The sequence below is a fragment of the Pelophylax lessonae genome (genome assembly GCF_965119305.1).
Source record: "Pelophylax lessonae genome assembly, chromosome: 8".
In the NCBI taxonomy this organism is placed as follows: domain Eukaryota; kingdom Metazoa; phylum Chordata; class Amphibia; order Anura; family Ranidae; genus Pelophylax; species Pelophylax lessonae.
In genome coordinates, this window is record NC_138775.1 from 132,062,916 (window position 1) to 132,081,341 (window position 18,426).

General features: G+C 45.0%; 1 protein-coding gene across 1 annotated transcript in view; it reads right to left on the reverse strand.

The window, feature by feature from the left end:
- Nucleotides 1–18,426, reverse strand: part of LOC309561247 (cytochrome P450 2D17-like) — a 136,213-nt gene that overhangs the window by 74,131 nt on the left and 43,656 nt on the right. The window contains exon 2 of the mRNA XM_082265044.1: nucleotides 9,501–9,672. Coding sequence (XP_082121170.1) covers nucleotides 9,501–9,672 — 172 coding nt within the window. The remainder of the gene's footprint in view (nucleotides 1–9,500; nucleotides 9,673–18,426) is intronic.

Here is an 18,426-nt window from a genome sequence, read left to right on the forward strand (position 1 = left end):
ACGAACTATGCCCCCTTCCTTTCTAAAATGCAATCTGAATTACAATCCCTCCAGCATCACGAATTCTCCTGGTCAGGCAGACTTGCTGCATTTAAAATGATGATTCTCCCCCAACTTCTGTACTTATTCCGCACGTTGCCTATCCCCATTCCCAACTCGTATTTCACATCCCTACAATCCATCCTGAGAGCATACATGTGGCAACATAAGAAACCACGTTGTGCCCATTCGATCCTGATTAAACACCGCCTAGCAGGGGGAACGGGCTATGTTGACTTCTGAGACTACTATTTAGCTACCCTGACAACTCAACTGAAGGAATGGTTCCGCTCCTCACCCACCACTAGTTGGGGTCAGATTGAAACTACCTTAGTACCCAAACTGTCCTTGCGAACCTGGTTACTCAGCGCCCCTAATAGTCCCAAAATACCTTCGTCCTTCTCTCCCCCTATGGTGGCTTCGCTTGCTACCTGGTGCAAACTCTTGCCCCTTACAAAAACCTCCTCCAACATCACTTCACTACCAATCCCGTTGGAAACCATCACCCTGTTGATCCCTGACATTTCTCTCGCAGACTGGACATTACACGGCGTCCTGACGCTTCAGCATCTTTTTCAAGACAATGTCCTGAGACCTTTCCCTTCCCTACAGCTAGATTATGGCCTCTCCCCTTCAACCCTCTTTACATATCTAAGGATTAAACACCTCCTATCTACTCTTCCCTCTCCAATCTATGGCCTTCCATCCCTCCTTTGGAACTTCTTGAACTCTCCTGCCACCTCCTCAAAGGGCATTTCGCTGATATACTCGATCCTGCAAGACAAGTCCACACTTTCCAAATCTCGCCCTCTCCTCCAATGGGAGGCGGACCTCCAACACTCATACACACTGGGCCAATGGCAGACGGCACTCCGTCATGCCTACAAACACACCAAATGCTCAGCACTTTGGGAACAAACGGTTAAGATTACCCTCCGTTGGCATCACACGCCCTCCAAACTAGCTACATTTTACAAGTCCTCCTCTCCGCTCTGCTGGAGACAATGCGGACATGTAGGTAACATATTCCATATCCTTTGGGATTGCCCATCTCTGCGCAGCTACTGGCTAGATGTATTTGCCAAACTGGGGGAAATCACTAACCTTACCGTGGCGTCCTCTCCGGCTCTTGCCCTACTGAATCTCATGATAGAAAAGTACCCTCCCGAATCTAGGCACATCATCACCCATGTACTCTTAGCAGCCAGGTTGACTATCACCAGACACTGGAAAGGTTTACATCCCCCCAAAGTTCAAGAAGTCTTGGACATGGTGCACACTCACTGCTCATATGAATTAATGTTTGCCTCCAGTAGAGGGAACTACCAAAAATCCCTCTCCTCGTGGCAACAGTGGCTAACATGGCAACGCTCGCTTGCCAACCTTGCTCTTCCTTGACTCATATATAGCTCTTGTGGGCTGGCTGCCGATACGTCCTACTATCCATATGATGAACCCATATTTCTATGTTGCACTTTGGATTGTTACAGTTTACTGCTCCTTGTACCTGTTGAAGTTATTGAATTTCACTGCTTGGAACAATGTTTGTACACGACTTTCTTTGTTGTATTGTGTAAATTTCAATAAAAATTCATTGAAAGTAAAAGTAGCATTCGAGGGTATGGGAAATTAATATGTCCACACACACCTAAACAGGTTGAACTGGATGGACTATTGTCTTTATTCAACCTCAACTACTATGTAACTATATAACTATGTAACACCACTAAATCTTCCACAGTCACAAAGTTTCGCCATAGAAAAGTACAAGCTCAAAAAAGGGGGGGGGGGGGGAATCTCTACATCCGCCCGACCCACCTGCCAGCTTTTATGGGCGAACCCAAGTTTATTTGTCAGCATCAGATCTTCATTGTCTTCAAATTCCCATATATTTACTTATCCATTTCAGAAATATATTTTTAACAGTTACAGAGGGAATGACCAAAGATATTAACGTAGTTTTACTGTGGCAGGTCAGCTCTATTACGCTTTTTCATGGGAGATCCTGCTTGATTTTCCTGCCTGGCGGAAACGTGATGCATCGGGCAGGGGGAGGTCTAAGTACCTCCCCTAGCCTACGTGGACTGTGTTCCTCGCTGAATTGCGGCCTGAGTGTGCATGCGTGGCCTTTTGCGCATGTGCAGTACGGCGCATCGGACTACATATAGGGGACTACATAAGCAGGCATTCATGCTTGCTTGTGTGTTATTATCCTTCAAGCCAGGGGACTATGTTGGCGGTACCAACTTGAGGATGAACTCGTTTTTCTTCCACTATATGGCATTTCTCATAATCCCCTGTGTCCGGGGGGAAGCATGCATTTGCTGGGCTGTTCCATAATCTTGGACGACTGGTGTGCCTTATTTGGTGAGCAGAAACATCTCCCATGTCTTTGTTCCCCCATACCTGTGTCTTACATGTATGTATATATACATTTTTTGTATGGTCACCTTCGATTTTGATTTGGCATGTCTTTATCTATTTGATGTGTTGTTGTATATATGTTTTTGCTTTATACTTACCTTCTACTATTATATTCTTTAGAGCAATCATAACAATCATCCTCCTGAAGAAGCAAGTTATTACCTGCGAAACATGTTGGGGATCTAAAAATGCTCCATTTTGGAAAGGTTTATGTTACGCTTCTTGAGTGTACTAAATATTTATTGCTTTAGTAGATATTAAGCCATGTTTGGTTATACATATGTACTTCCCCTATGATAACATTTTTTTGGACATGCATCCTATATGTCTATTTTAAAATCTACCTGTTTGCTGAATAAAATTTATATATATTTTTTTATTTATTTTTTTGTGTACACGTTTATGTGTTTATGGTACCTAGAAAGTCCTACGTCCCCCTATTCCTTGGAGACTTAAGTTGGGGAACTAGTCTCCACCTCTCTTTTCTGTAATATACTTCTGGATGTTGGTACCAGTACCTCGTTTATACTTATTGGCTCTTTGAATTCCAGATATCTTTTAGGAAATAATAGAAGCAGCAGAATAACATTCCCATAACTGATTCTATCATATGAAACCCATCGTTAGTGACTTTATCATAATATACACCAGCCCCATTACCAGTATAATACCTTAACCTTGATAATGAAAACAATATCCACTGATTTATTACACTTCTTATGTTAAATATACATGTAGCACTTCCCCCTAGAGGACTTCTGAGAATTGCACTTTCTGGATTCCCCTACACGTAGCAACAGTCTATGGAAATGTATCACTTTAGATGCTTGGGTCAGACAATGAACAGTCCAGGGGATTTGTTTTTTTGTGTTCTATTTAGAACTGGGATAGGAGAAGGTAGGAGTGGGATAATCCAACTACGAACTATGCACAAATTCTGACGACAACTAGCTATAGTGACAGGCAAGGCCGCTGCTTCACCTTCCACTGAAGTGAAGATAATGAATATGATCCTGTTAAAGTTATCCTTCAGGGTCCTAGCTTGGCACCCCCTTTCTCACTTGCTGTGTGTGCTAGCTCCTGTCCACTGACTCTCCCCTGGAGCGGTCTCCTTCCTGGGCAGACCCCTGGCAAGCTTCCCGGTACTCACGGACACTGTTTTGCCCAAGGTTGTTCTGCCTCCAACTCCGCTGGTCAGAATCCACTGGACCTCCTGGCTCAGCACCACACTTCTGGTCCACTAGGCCGACCGCCTGTGACCACCTTCCATACAGACAGGAGAAGAGACAGCCGTCACCCTCCTCCTGGGACCTGGCTTCCCGCCCAAAGACACCCTGTCACATGTGCCCTTGGCTTTTTTAACATATCCCAGGATGCACCACTGTTTGTGCCAACCCACTGGGATAGTTACAAAGCCTGTGTATCACTGGCTGGGTTTCCTCCACTGTCCAACAGGCTCCCCTATTGGATACAGTGGGGATACTCCATCAGCCCAGATTTATCACACATGCAACAGGCATAACTACTGATCAGGCTCCCCTGATAAGCAGATGGAGCAGACTATGATTTGCCTGCTGCTCTCCTGTTAAGCAGGCAGAGCAAACTATTCTGCTTCCTAGCACCTATCTAGGAGGGTGCTACATACACTTAAGATTATTAGTTTGAAGTTCCAATAGTTTCATTGCCCCACAAAAACATATCTTATCTCATGCTTTAAATGAGATCTCTCTAAAAATATTTGTGAGATTTAATATGTCTTAAACGTCCAAAGGATTACAATAAAATGAGCTAGCATTGTTTTTTCTACCTTGATACCGTGTAGCAGATATTCTTTTGTTTAAATAGTGAACCCCTTACATAGCAGCACTAACCGACTATCACATTATACCACCTTCACCCATTTCATCTCGTTTTCTGCTTTCAGTCAATGTAATACTGGTACATACACCACCTGGAAGTTACCTTTCCCAGTAGATCACACATCAGCCATATAACACCCTACCTGCTGTAGGCTGTGGGTGCAGCTGCTAATGGCAAATCTCCTAATTCACAACCCTTCATCCTTTTCTTCCATTATGCCATGCTTTGCAATAAGCTTTTCACCACATTTACTTAGAAATATCTACATTTTAGTTATATTTATTATTTCTCGAATATATAAAACAGCTACACTATAAGAACTTATTTCAAAAGTGACAATTACAATAAATTTGTATAATCATAATTGAAATACTTTTAACATATCAGCCAACTGCAAATGTATAATGTTATGAAAGTTTTGTGCTATATAGCACATACAATAGAGGACCTCCAACCAGGCTCCAGCAGCACACACAAACAGTTTTATCAAGCACAAAGCACATGACCTAGGGCTTTTGCTCATCATCAGGCTTGTCTTTGAGCTCTGGAGGCCACGTGTAGCCGGGCAGAGCCTCCTGCCTTTTAGCAGCATTGTTGATCTATTGTTTGCTATTATTGTTTGTAACAGAAAGTCATAAATAATTATTACCAGTAATATATTGCAGCAAAGGTGTACAGTATATAAAGGGGGGTATTGTGCAATCCCCCCTAAACTGTGTGCAACAAAAGTACATAGATTTAAATCCAGCATATAAAGAGCACCAAAATAACTTTGAGCACTTTGCAGAGTATGCAGGAACCATTTATGCCAGTATCTGACCCCTGAAATAGAGTAATGGGGCATAACGTAATGGGGCATAACAGGGTGTGAATGCCCCATTACGTTGAATGGGGTGGAGATGCCCTTGGGGAGGTGGTGCTTCAGTGTGATGGAATAGAGAGAGAGTAAAAGAAGTTTGTGGTGAGACAGCTCCAGGTCAGCATGCTTTTCCTTACGGGTGGGGGGGGGCATTTGGAAAGTGAGGCCCCTGAGATAGGGATAGAGTGGGGAAACAGCCAAAATGCAACATTGGTTGCTTGATTAATATAAGACTGTGCTATGCAAGTACCTCAACCTTCCTTATCTTGCAATGCCTACACAATGACAGCCAGGGGTGTCAAACCTAATTTCATCACAGGTTGCATCAGAATTATGGTTGCCCTCATAGGACCAGTTGTATCTGTAAGACTATATAAATGTATCTACTCGTTATCAAATTAAATAATTGCTCCTACATTTAATTATTACTGGTCTTAATAATAAAGCATTTGTTATCCCAACACTTCATATTCCTGATATGTGCCTGCTGTACCATGTACTTGTATTATAAAGTATCCTGTTCTCTTTGTATTGCTTTCTTTGTGGGAAATCTCTGGTGTTTCTGCCAATCCCTCTGCCTTTCTATTAAAAATGACCACACTAAGCACACTGAGCACACTGTGGTCAGTTCTCTAGCTGTGCTGGGAACTCAGTGTACTCTCCTCCAGAGATCATACTTGTCCTGACACACCCCCATTGCACAGCCATTCAATGAGAAGCTCAGTCTTCTCCAGCTTCTCCTCCCCCCAGCTCTTATGCAGCTGAGAACAGAGGGTTGTGATCAGTTATAAAAAAAGGTATTTATAATGTTTTTTTTTTTAATTCACACAAACATGTTTTGCCTTTTATTTCTATTTTAAACTGAATGGGCTGTTTTACAAGGTGATTGTTTACAGTCACTTTAACTTAGGACTTAAGCTGTGAAAGGGAACGGAGCCCACCCACACTCCTTTAGCAGATGATGCAAATCTGAAAACAAGGGTCACATACCGCTGGTATAATCCACAAGAAACTTTATTGGAGACTGATCGGATAGAACATGATTCTGCCATGGTGTTTTGTCTGAGCAGTCTCCAATAAAGTTTCTTGTGGATGATACCAGCGGTGTGCAACCCTACTTTTCAACTGGAATTGCATTGTATTATTCTCATAATAATTATAAGCAGATGTCCAGAGCACCCCCCCCCCCTACATCAGATGTCAAAAATAACCCCCCCCCCCCTTACCTTGTGCTGCTGCCAGAAAGAAGCTGGGGCAGAGTAGGGAAGCAGAAAGTGCATGGTCTGGAGGGGGACCAAAGGAGGGCTGTAGTCAGCTGAATGCTGGGACCAAAGGAGGCAGAGACAAGGGGGTGCTGTGGCTGCACAGACAGGCACAGGATCTGTAGGAGTTCTGTCACCTCTGGGAAGAGGGGAGAGGAAGGGGCAGAGACTAGCCTCTCCATGGCTGCACGGAGAAGCACAGTATCTGGCAAAAGAGTTCTATCCTCCTCTCTGCTGCCAATTGCTGAGAAAAGGTGGGCTCAGGGATGAGGGGGTGCAAGAGAGGTATGAGGGCTGCATGAAATGAACTGGTGGACAGGATTTGGGCCACGGGCCTTGTGTTTGACACATGTGTCAAAGCCTAAACAGTCTGCCAGTCATACACACATTAGGGTAGGGTTTCTTAACATGAAGTTCATGGACCCCTAAGTAGTTCATGGATGGATTTAAGGGGGATTTGAGGGTCAGATAAAATATAGCATTTACATTCTCTATACAGCCTTGCCCCTTGCCCCAATCAATGGTTTCCCTTTGAAATAAATTAAAGAAAATGCACCTTGACACTGATTATAGTGCTGACCACTAAGCATCTCATGAATTGCTGTGTGTAATGTGCTTTTCCCCCGTGTAATGTTCCCTGCCTCTACATAATGTGCCCTGCCCCTACGTAATGTGCCCTGCGCCCAAGTAATTTTCCCTGCGCCCATGTAATGTTCCCTACTCTCCTGAAATGTGCCCTGCTCTCCAGTAATGTTCCCTAACCCCATGTAATGTTCCCTGCTCTCCTGTAATGTGCCCTGCTCCCACATAATGTGCCCTGTCCCATTAAAATGTGCCCTTTCCCGACGCAATGTGCCCTGCTCTTCTGTAATATTCCCTAACCCCATGTGTAATGTGCCCTGCTCTCTTGTAATGTGCAATGCTCCCACATAATGCGCCCTGTCCCCATGAAATGTGCCCTGCCCCCATGTAATGTGCCCTTCCCAAACATAATGTGCACTTCCCCGACGTAATTGCCCTTCTCCCAAGTAATGTGCCCTGCCCCCACGTAATGTGCCCTACTCTACTGTAATGTGCCCTGCTCCCATGTAATGTTCCCTGCTCTCCTGTAATGTTCCCTGCTCCCACATAATCTGCCCTTCCCCATGTAATATGCCCTGCTCCTACATAATGTGTCCTGCTCTCTCCTAATTTGCCTTGCTCCCACATAATGTGCCCTGCCCTCACGAAACGTACCCTGCTCTACTGTAATGTGCCCTGCCACCATGTAATATGCCTTGCTCTCCTGTAATGTGCCCTGACCCTGCGCATTGTGCCCTGCTCGCTTGTAATGTGCCCCACTCCCATATAATGTGCCCCACTCTCCTGTATTGTGCCCTTCCCTCATGTAATGTGCCCTGCTCCCATGCAATAAGCCCTGCTCTCCTGTATTGTGCCCTGCTCTTCTGTAATGTGTCTTGCCCCATGTAATGTGCCCTTCCCCCATGTAATGTGCCCTGATCTTCTGTAATGTGCCCTGCCTCCATGTAATGTGCCCCTGCTCTCCTGTAATGTGCCCTGCCCCCATGTAATGTGCCCTTCCCCTATGTAATGTTCCCTGCTTGCCTGTAAGGTCTCCTGCCCCCATGTAACATGCCCTTCTCCATGTAATGTTCCCTGATCTCCTGTTATGTGCCCTGCCCCTATGTAATGTGCCCTTACCCCAAGTACTGTGCCCTTCTCTCCTTTAATGTGCCCTGCACCCACATAGTGTGCCCTGCCCCCATACAATGTGCCCTACCTTCATGTAATGTGCCTTGCCCCCATGTAATGTGCCCTGTTCTCCTGTAATGTGCCCTGCCCCCATGTAATGTTCCCCGCTCTCCTGTAATGTGCCCTACCCCCATGAAATGTGCCCTGTTGCCAGGTAATGTACCCTGCCTCTATATAATGTTCCCTGCCCCCACATAATATGCCCTTCCAACTACCCTCATATAATGTTCCCTACTCTCCTATAATGTGCCCTTCCTCCATGTAATGTGCCCTGCTATTCTAAAATGTTTACTGCTCTCCAGTAATGTGCCTTTCTTTTTTTCTAAAACACTATTTTAGTCAACTAAACAATGACTAAAACAGGTCAGATGACTAAAACACAACTAAAACTAAAATGGCATTTTAGTCAAATGACTTTAACTAAAACAAAATTGAAATTTGACGTCAAAATTAACACTGCTGCTCTCCTGTAATGTGCCCTGCCCCCATGTAATGTACCCTGTTCTCATGTAATGTGCCCTGCCCCCTTGTAAGGTACCCTGCTCTCATGTAATATGCCCCACCCCCATAAAATGTGCCTTGCTTCCATGTAATGTGCCCTGCTCCCCTGAAATGTGCTCTGCTCGCAAATCCTTGGCCCAAAGCTGCAGGATTAAGGATCAGGTAAGAGAGACAGCGGGGACACAACTGTGTGGAGGAGGGGCTTTGTGTGGGTGTGGATTGAGTATGGGTGGGGACACAGGGGGCCCCATGATCTCTTATTGCCCAAGGGCCCCATGAGTTGTCAGTCTGCCCCTGCACAGATGAAGTACATATAATTGAACTACTTTATCTTTAAAAATATTTTTATTCCTGTTCATTCTGTTCTTTGATTTACACAGCTTTGTCACTGCACAGCCAGCTAGATGCCACTATTCTCAGCTGTAGGCTGTAGAAGGAAAACCTCTCTATCCTCTGTCTGCTGATTGGATAGTAAAGGTAGAGCAGCAGATTGATGATGTCAATGTTCTGTTCATTTCAGTCTCTTTGATCTGCATGCATTTGCATACAGAATACCTAACTGACTCTTAGTCCTGTCCCTCGTGTCCCTCCCGTACCCAGTCTGAGGGTTTCTGAAAAGGGAAATTGCAAGAGCTTGATTCCACATCCAATTCAGGTTTGTACGCTTGTGGCATTTACCTTTTTTTACAAGAAGAAAAATCATTATTGACATCCATTTTTACACTGGTCTTGTTGAATCACTTACCTTTGCTAAATGAAGTTTGCATTGCTAAATTTCTTTTACATTGATTTGAAGAAATTACCTTTAGTTTCACTTTTATATCCCAATTTCTCATTGAGGGGAAACAGGGGACGATCCGCTATATCCTCAGATCTGTTTATTAGGGCTTCCTTCATCACTTCAAATCCATTGAACACCACTATCTTTTTCCTGAAGAACTGCAAACTATAGATGTTTCCAAACCTTTTATGTAGCTGTTGAACAGATAAAAAAAGTGGATTTTCATAGAATAGTTTGCAAATATTAACTTTGGCAATGTGATATGGATTTATGAACTAGAAAAAGGACCTGAGTTCAACTGGAGTAATGGCACTCTTGGAACAGCAAAATGGCAGAATTTTTTTTTAAGCCTATACAAGTTTAATTTTATGGTATAGTTTATAGAAGTCCCAACTAGAAATGATGCTCTGTTGGACCTATTCATTTTAAAACATGCAGAGCATTTGGCTAATGCTCATATAAAAGAACATCTGGGTATCAGTGACCCTGAGATAACATGATTTAATTTAATGTAAACAGCAAACAACAAACATATGTTGGAAAGATAAAAGCACTTAATTTCAACCTCCCTGGCGGTATGATTGTTTCCGATTTTAGGTGCTGAAAGCGGTACAATTATTTTGCTAGCAATTCATAAGGATGAGCAGCCAAAACCAACTAGTTACATATGATTTTTTTTTACTGTGCGTTCTTCTTTATAACATCTCAGGTATGATAAAGTTTGAAACACAAAATCATAAATTATAATATAATAAATAACTATAGATAAGTTAAAGTATATATATATATATGTGTATATGTGTATATATATATATATATATATATATATATATATATATATATATATATATATGTGTGTATATATATATATATATATATATATATATATATATATATATATATATATGTGTGTATATTGTATATATATATATATATATATATATACACACAAAGTACAGTAAAACTGCAGGAAAGGGCACTGGGGGGCAAACTAATGTTCATTTATTTTATTTTGTAATGTAATCCAATAAGATTACAATATATCAGTGTGTTTGTGTGTTTTACTTTTCAAATTTGCCGCCGGTTCCACCCCCTGCAAGCGTCACGTCGCAGGAGATGGAAGCCATGGCTCACAGCATCGGGCGGAAGATCCGGCTGCCATATGCTGAATGGACACATTGCAGGATCCCGGGGACAAGGTAAGTAACCTCTACCAGGATCCAACGATGCTCCCTGGCAGTACCCCGAGTGTGGCTTGGGGTTACTGCTAATGGCACTAAAATTTCACCCCGAGCCACACTCGGGAATCCCGCTAAGGAGGTTAAGAGTATGGTTTCCAAGAACGAGGGCTGCTCTTCAAGACTGGGAGGTCATATTGTCATCAAAGAACACAGAAATAGGAATGTTTCAAATCGACTGTAGGCAATAAGAAAAGCCTAAGAGACAAATTACAAGGTGCTGTACCGCTGGTACTTAGTCCCGATTAGAATTTCACAGTATATTCCAAATACAGGACTATATTTATGCAGATGCTCAGAACCAAGAACTTATAGTCATATATGGTGAACATGCCAGATTGCCCAACAGCTCTATACTCTGGCTTTGGGCAGGTTTATCTGTCATGTTAGCTATATTGTTAGGCTTCACTATCTCTGCAACGTCTAGAGAGGCATTGCTTATCCTCAAACCAGATGGACTTACTAAATGCCTGTTCAAACTGATGTTGCACGTTCTTACTGCTGTTGGCAGATAGAGGTTAATGCTGCCCTGGTTGGAAAGGGTATGTTTAACTGTGTTCCCCGGTTTTTTTTTTGGCGGGCTTTGCTTGGTCTGACCCATTGGTTCCGTGTGATATAAAAGGAACAGGGAGTCTGCATCCAGGGTGCCTGGGGAAGAGAGATAATGAGATTGGAGTTAGGAAGATGCGCCACTTGTCAGCTTTGCCAGAGTATGGATCGACAGTGCCATGCTGGGATTGGAATTCCCGCTACTAGAGGAGACTGCCAGGGCTTGCAGTTCTCCTTAAGGAACCCTCTGATGGACTCCACCAGACATGAACTCTCATCCTATGCAGGTATGCTGGGCAGCCACAAGCCTGAAGTTAGAGAATAGGGATTTTGGGAAAAAGACTGCATTTTTCTATTGAACTGTTACCTGTGAATGTTGTCATGCTAAATTATTTAAGTAAAACTTTTGAAACTTTGCCGTTGCCTGGTCTGAAGTTACTAAAGGGGTGTAATGCAAGTAACCGGCAAATATAGTCTACAGCTCGGGTCACTACATACATTAGGGTATGAAGACATGAATGCAAGGGTTAATACAGTCTTAAGTACAAGCAAATGGTTACCAAGGGTAATAAGGTTTCTCTAGCAGCCTGTCATGTGTCATGTGAGATAGTCTCTTGCAGCGAGGGAGATGTCAGCACTCCCATAATAATGGGAGCAGATCTGCACTGCCAAGGCCCTTAGCCTGAACGCAGGTATAGAAGAGAAAGAGTTTAATTAAGTGCACGCATAGGGCAAGGGCTCTGCGTGTCTCTCCTAAAGTGGCCGTGGTGATGTAAATTACATCAAAAGAGTTTATTAGAGTTCAGTCATCTGCTCAAAGTAAAGGTATCCCATGTGTAAGGCAGTGACCCTATACAAAGTGCCTAACGTAGCACAGAAGAACCCACCCTGGGTTAGGCCTCTCATGTGACCCTTGCTTGGTACCCAATGAGGAGGGAAACATGGAGGGCTTGACAACCACCACATGACACCTACCAAACCCCCGCCCACCCCCCCCCCCCACACACACACACACACACACACACCCATACACGGCAACCAATCAAATCATAACTAAAGTCTGGGTGATAGATTCTCTCTCCCTGACAACAAGAAGAAATAGGCTACTCAATGGTTAAATTTCACAAAACCTGGGACCCACATGTCATATATTTCCTGCCATTGGATTTTGATCATTGTTTACTGGATCTCTGAGATAAAAGGGACTCCAATACATAGATACCAAAGTGTGGTTGTAAATGGGGTTCATTTAGAACAGAGACCAGTCACTAGTCGTGTACCACAAGGCTTTGTACTAGATCCTGTTCTATTGAACCTATATGTAAGTGATATAACTAAAGGATTGGTGGGTAAGGTAGGTTTTTTTTGCTGATGACACAAAGGTGTGCAATAGTGTTGATTTCCCTGTCTGTAACATGGAACATGATATGGCTTTGCTGGAAAACTAGTGAAAGCAGTGGAAACTGCACTTCAATGTTTCTAAATGTGAAATAATGCACCTAGGGGTAAAGAATCCTTTGACTGGAGAAAATATTGGGGTACAGTATTGGCCAGCACTACAGAGGAAAAAGATTTGGAAGTACTTAGAGTATTTAAAATAATTGCAAAATGAGCAAACAGGGTGGAAAGTGGGAAAGACGAATATAATTCTAGAATGTATCACTAGAGGGATTACCAGCAGGAGGAAGGAGGTTCTGATTCCCCTTTTTAGATCTTTGGTTAGACTTCATTTACTGTGTTCAGCTCTGCACCTTGCTTACAAAAAGTAATTGATAAGATACAGTAGAACAAGTCCAGACAAGGGCAACAAAAATGGTAAACTTAACATGAATAGCCTGGAGGAAAGAAAAGAAAGAGGAGACATGATTGAAGTCTTTGAATACACCAAGAAGGCAGAATAAGGTTCAAGGGATAGTATTTTTAGACAAGCAAAAAATTGGGGGAGCAAACCCTGAACATGTATATCTAAAGACGGTGCAGCTATGAACCAAGCGACATGTAAATTTAAAAAGAATAGCGCACACATGCAAAAGAATTGACTATCAAATATGGAGACAATCCATAAATAAAAATGGGGATTTGGTCCCACCATATGGCCATATCGTGTTCAAGCCCACCACTACGTCAAAGTACCCCATTGCCAGTGGGTCCTACACTATCCATAAAAAAGTGGTGAATTCAGCCTCATTAACCCTTGGAGACAACACTCCTTTCTGGGAGAGATGTGCTAATGCACTACAAAGGACTCCTCCTATATCTACTTGATAGTGGACACTGATAGAGTACAGCAGGCATCACTAAATGGCGGCCTGCGGTCCAGGTCTGGCCCCAATCACTCTCTCACCTGGACCGCAGCGGTCGCGCCATTTAGGAGCATGTTCTTCTCCCAGCTGTCATGCTTTCATCTTCACAGAGCCGACAGCGGGAGGCGGGGACAGTTCTGGAGGGAGGGCGGAAGCTAAACAAGCCAGTGATTGCTTGTTAAGATAAAGGACAGTCCAAGCAGCCAATCACCAGCTTGAAGCTTCGTCCATTCAGAGCTACTGTGCCTTCCGACCTCCCGTCTGTGTAAGGCAGGGGAAATGTGTGAAGAGAGAGAGGTGATGTGTGGCGGGGACGGAGTAGGAGGAAGCAGGGAGTGCAGCACAACAAGGTGGAGTGTATAAATAGGTCACTATTTTTTCAGCATAAGAAAATCATGATCACTGAGTGGGGAGAGATGTAGCAGCAGTGATCACTGTGAAGGAGGTAGTAAGCAGTGATCACTGCTGCTGATTGATGGGAGATCCTGTCAAAACCTGTGTAAACCCTACATCTGGAGCCTGCTATGTCTGCTGTGTGTGATGGTTGCAGGAGACATTGAAAGGGATCAAAATGCTAACTAATTGTCAGAGTGCTAAAGTGCTTTTTTTCTCCTATCTCAATCTTAAGTGCAGTCATTGTTTGCTGCCCCTTATTTTATGTTAAGGGGCACACTGATGGGCACAGCAAAATGTGTCCATCAGCATGCCCCTTAAAGTGGTTGTAAACCCACCCCAAGTAGTGTTTGTACCTATAGATTAGCCTGTGATAAGGCTTACCTATAGGTACTGTTAATATCTCCTAAACTTGCACAGTTTAGGAGAAATGTACATGGCATGCAGCCAATGACGTTATCAGCACATGCACTCTGAATGAACCCGTATGCCCTGTGCCGTGAACGGCGTCTCCCGCGGGCATGCACGGGAGTGACGTTATCACTGCTCCGGCCAATCAGGTGGCCGGATGATGCAAACCCGGAAGTGAGACAGCTGAAAATGTCAGCCATGTTACCAGTGAGCGGCCGGTGCTGCGGGGGCTTCGTAATAAGGTAAGTATTTCATAATGATCTAGTATGCGATGCATACTAGCTCATTATGCCTTTGTCTTTCAGGTTTTCTTTTTTTTTTTTTTCTGAGGTTTACAACCTCTTTAACATAAAATGTACCTATCAGAGTGCCCCTTAACATAAAATAAGGGGCATGCTGATGGGCACATATTATGTTAGTGGGCTTACCCTGATGGGCACATATGTTAAGGGGGCACTCTGATGAGTACACCTGATGTAAGGGGGCACACTGATCTGAATACCTGATGTAAGGTGGCACTGTGATGGCACCACCTGATGTAAGGGGGCACTCTGATGGGGACTCCTGATGTAAAGGAGCACTCTAACCTAATTTGATGGGTACAAATGATGTAAGGGGGCACTCTGGTGGCACCTAATGTAAGGGGGCCTGATGATGAAGAAACTTGATGTAAGGGGGGCATTCTGATGGGGACATCTGATATAAGGGGGTACCCTGACAGTGGCAACTGTTTTATGGGGGGACCCAATGTAATGAATCACTCTGGTAGGGGCACCTGACGTAAGGGGGAACACTATTGGGGACAGTTACAGAGTATTACCAGAGCGTGTGGGGAAAATAGTAAGAAAAACATCATAGAGCGTGGCTGTGCCAAAAAAAGGAAAGTATAAGCGTACAATCTTTCATGGCAGAGACTTAAGATTCGGACCTTGACCAGAAGAAAATTTTAGTGACCAGACCTCCTTGAATTTTAATTCACTACCCTTGGAGTACAGGTTTGTGTGGGGGGTGGGGTGCTCAACCCCAGAAGTCTGGTTAGACCGAATACATAATAAACAAGCAAAGGGATAGTATTTTTAGACAAGCAAAAAATTGGGGGAGCAAACCCTGAACATGTATATCTAAAGCCGGTGCAGCTATGAACCAAGTGACATGTATATGAACCGGAACCGGAACCGGAAGTGAGGGTTCGTGCGGTTCGTGCGGCAAGGGAGAGAGGAGGAAGGAAGAGGAGCTGCGGGGACACGTGCGGGGGAAGCCGCACAAGGGGTGCGGGTGCACCGTGCAGGGACCAGCAACTGAGCGGAGGTGGAGGACGGGAGCCGAGGCAGAGAGCGGCGGCGGCGGCGGAGGTCAGAACCCGCCTTCCTTAGTGCCTGGAAGAAGAGGAGGAGGACCGTCCGTGCCCAGTGAGGAGGAGGAGACATCCGTCCCAGTGTGTGTGTGTGTGTGTGTGTCAGCAGCTGTGAGTAGAGCAGCAGCTGCAAACAGGGGGAAAGCTGTGTGACTGTACTCTGTAAGAAATCAATAGCTGTTTGTCTGTACTGCGACTGACTGCTGTGTGACTGTCTCTGCAACTGAGTACCTGGTGAGTATCCTTGCGACTGGTGAGTATCCTTGCGACTGGTGAGTATCCCTGCGACTGGTGAGTATCTTTGCGACTGGTGAGTATCTTGCGACTGGTGAGTATCTTTGCGACTGGTGAGTGTCCTTGCGACTGGTGAGTATCTTTGCGACTGGTGAGTGTCCTTGCGACTGGTGAGTATCCCTGCGACAGGTGAGTATCTTTGCGACTGGTGAGTATCTTTGCGACTGGTGAGTGTCCTTGCGACTGGTGAGTATCTTGCGACTGGTGAGTGTCCTTGCGACTGGTGAGTATCCTTGCGACAGGTGAGTATCCCTGCGACTGGTGAGTATCTTTGCGACTGGTGAGTATCTTGCGACTGGTGAGTATCCCTGCGACTGGTGAGTATCTTTGCGACTGGTGAGTATCTTGCGACTGGTGAGTGTCCTTGCGACTGGTGAGTATCTTTGCGACTGGTGAGTGTCCTTGCGACTGGTGAGTATCCCTGCGACAGGTGAATATCTTTGCGACTGGTGAGTATCTTTGCGACTGGTGAGTGTCCTTGCGACTGGTGAGTATCTTGCGACTGGTGAGTGTCCTTGCGACTGGTGAGTATCCTTGCGACAGGTGAGTATCCCTGCGACTGGTGAGTATCTTTGCGACTGGTGAGTATCTTGCGACTGGTGAGTATCTTTGCGACTGGTGAGTGTCCTTGCGACTGGTGAGTATCTTTGCGACTGGTGAGTATCCTTGCGACAGGTGAGTATCCTTGCGACAGGTGAGTATCCCTGCGACTGGTGAGTATCTTTGCGACTGGTGAGTATCTTGCGACTGGTGAGTATCTTTGCGACTGGTGAGTGTCCTTGCGACTGGTGAGTGTCCTTGCGACTGGTGAGTATCTTTGCGACTGGTGAGTATCCTTGCGACAGGTGAGTATCCTTGCGACAGGTGAGTATCCCTGCGACTGGTGAGTATCATTGCGACTGGTGAGTATCATTGCGACTGGTGAGTATCTTTGCGACTGGTGAGTATCTTTGCGACTGGTGAGTGTCCTTGCGACTGGTGAGTATCTTTGCGACTGGTGAGTATCTTTGTGACTGGTGAGTATCTTTGCGACTGGTGAGTATCCTTGCGACTGGTGAGTATCTTTGCGACTGGTGAGTATCTTTGCGACTGGTGAGTATCCTTGCGACTGGTGAGTACCTTGTGACGGGTGAGTATCCTTGCAACTGGTGAGTATCCTTGCAACTGGTGAATATCCTTGCACTGGTGAGTATCCTTGCGACTGGTGAGTATCTTGCGACTGGTGAGTATCCTTGCGACTGGAAGTATCTTTGCGACTGGTGAGTGTCCTTGTGACTGGTGAGTATCTTTGCGACTGGTGAGTATCCTTGCGACTGGTGAGTATCCTTGCGACTGGTGAGTATCTTGCGACTGGTGAGTGTCCTTGCGACTGGTGAGTATCCTTGCGACAGGTGAGTATCCCTGCGACTGGTGAGTATCTTTGCGACTGGTGAGTATCTTGCGACTGGTGAGTATCTTTGCGACTGGTGAGTGTCCTTGCGACTGGTGAGTATCTTTGCGACTGGTGAGTATCCTTGCGACAGGTGAGTATCCTTGCGACAGGTGAGTATCCCTGCGACTGGTGAGTATCTTTGCGACTGGTGAGTATCTTGCGACTGGTGAGTATCTTTGCGACTGGTGAGTGTCCTTGCGACTGGTGAGTGTCCTTGCGACTGGTGAGTATCTTTGCGACTGGTGAGTATCCTTGCGACAGGTGAGTATCCTTGCGACAGGTGAGTATCCCTGCGACTGGTGAGTATCTTTGCGACTGGTGAGTATCATTGCGACTGGTGAGTATCTTTGCGACTGGTGAGTATCTTTGCGACTGGTGAGTGTCCTTGCGACTGGTGAGTATCTTTGCGACTGGTGAGTATCTTTGCGACTGGTGAGTATCCTTGCGACTGGTGAGTATCTTTGCGACTGGTGAGTATCTTTGCGACTGGTGAGTATCCTGGCGACTGGGGAGTACCTTGTGACGGGTGAGTATCCTTGCAACTGGTGAGTATCCTTGCAACTGGTGAATATCCTTGCACTGGTGAGTATCCTTGCGACTGGTGAAGTAACTTGCGACTGGTGAGTATCTTGCGACTGGTGAGTATCCTTGCGACTGGAAGTATCTTTGCGACTGGTGAGTGTCCTTGTGACTGGTGAGTATCTTTGCGACTGGTGAGTATCCTTGCGACTGGTGAGTATCCTTGCGACTGGTGAGTATCTTGCGACTGGTGAGTATCCTTGCACTGGTGAGTATCCTTGCGACTGGTGAGTATCCTTGCGACTGGTGAGTATCTTTGCGACTGGTGAGTATCTTTGCGACTGGTGAGTATCATTGCGACTGGTGAGTATCTTTGCGACTGGTGAGTATCTTTGCGACTGGTGAGTGTCCTTGCGACTGGTGAGTATCTTTGCGACTGGTGAGTATCTTTGTGA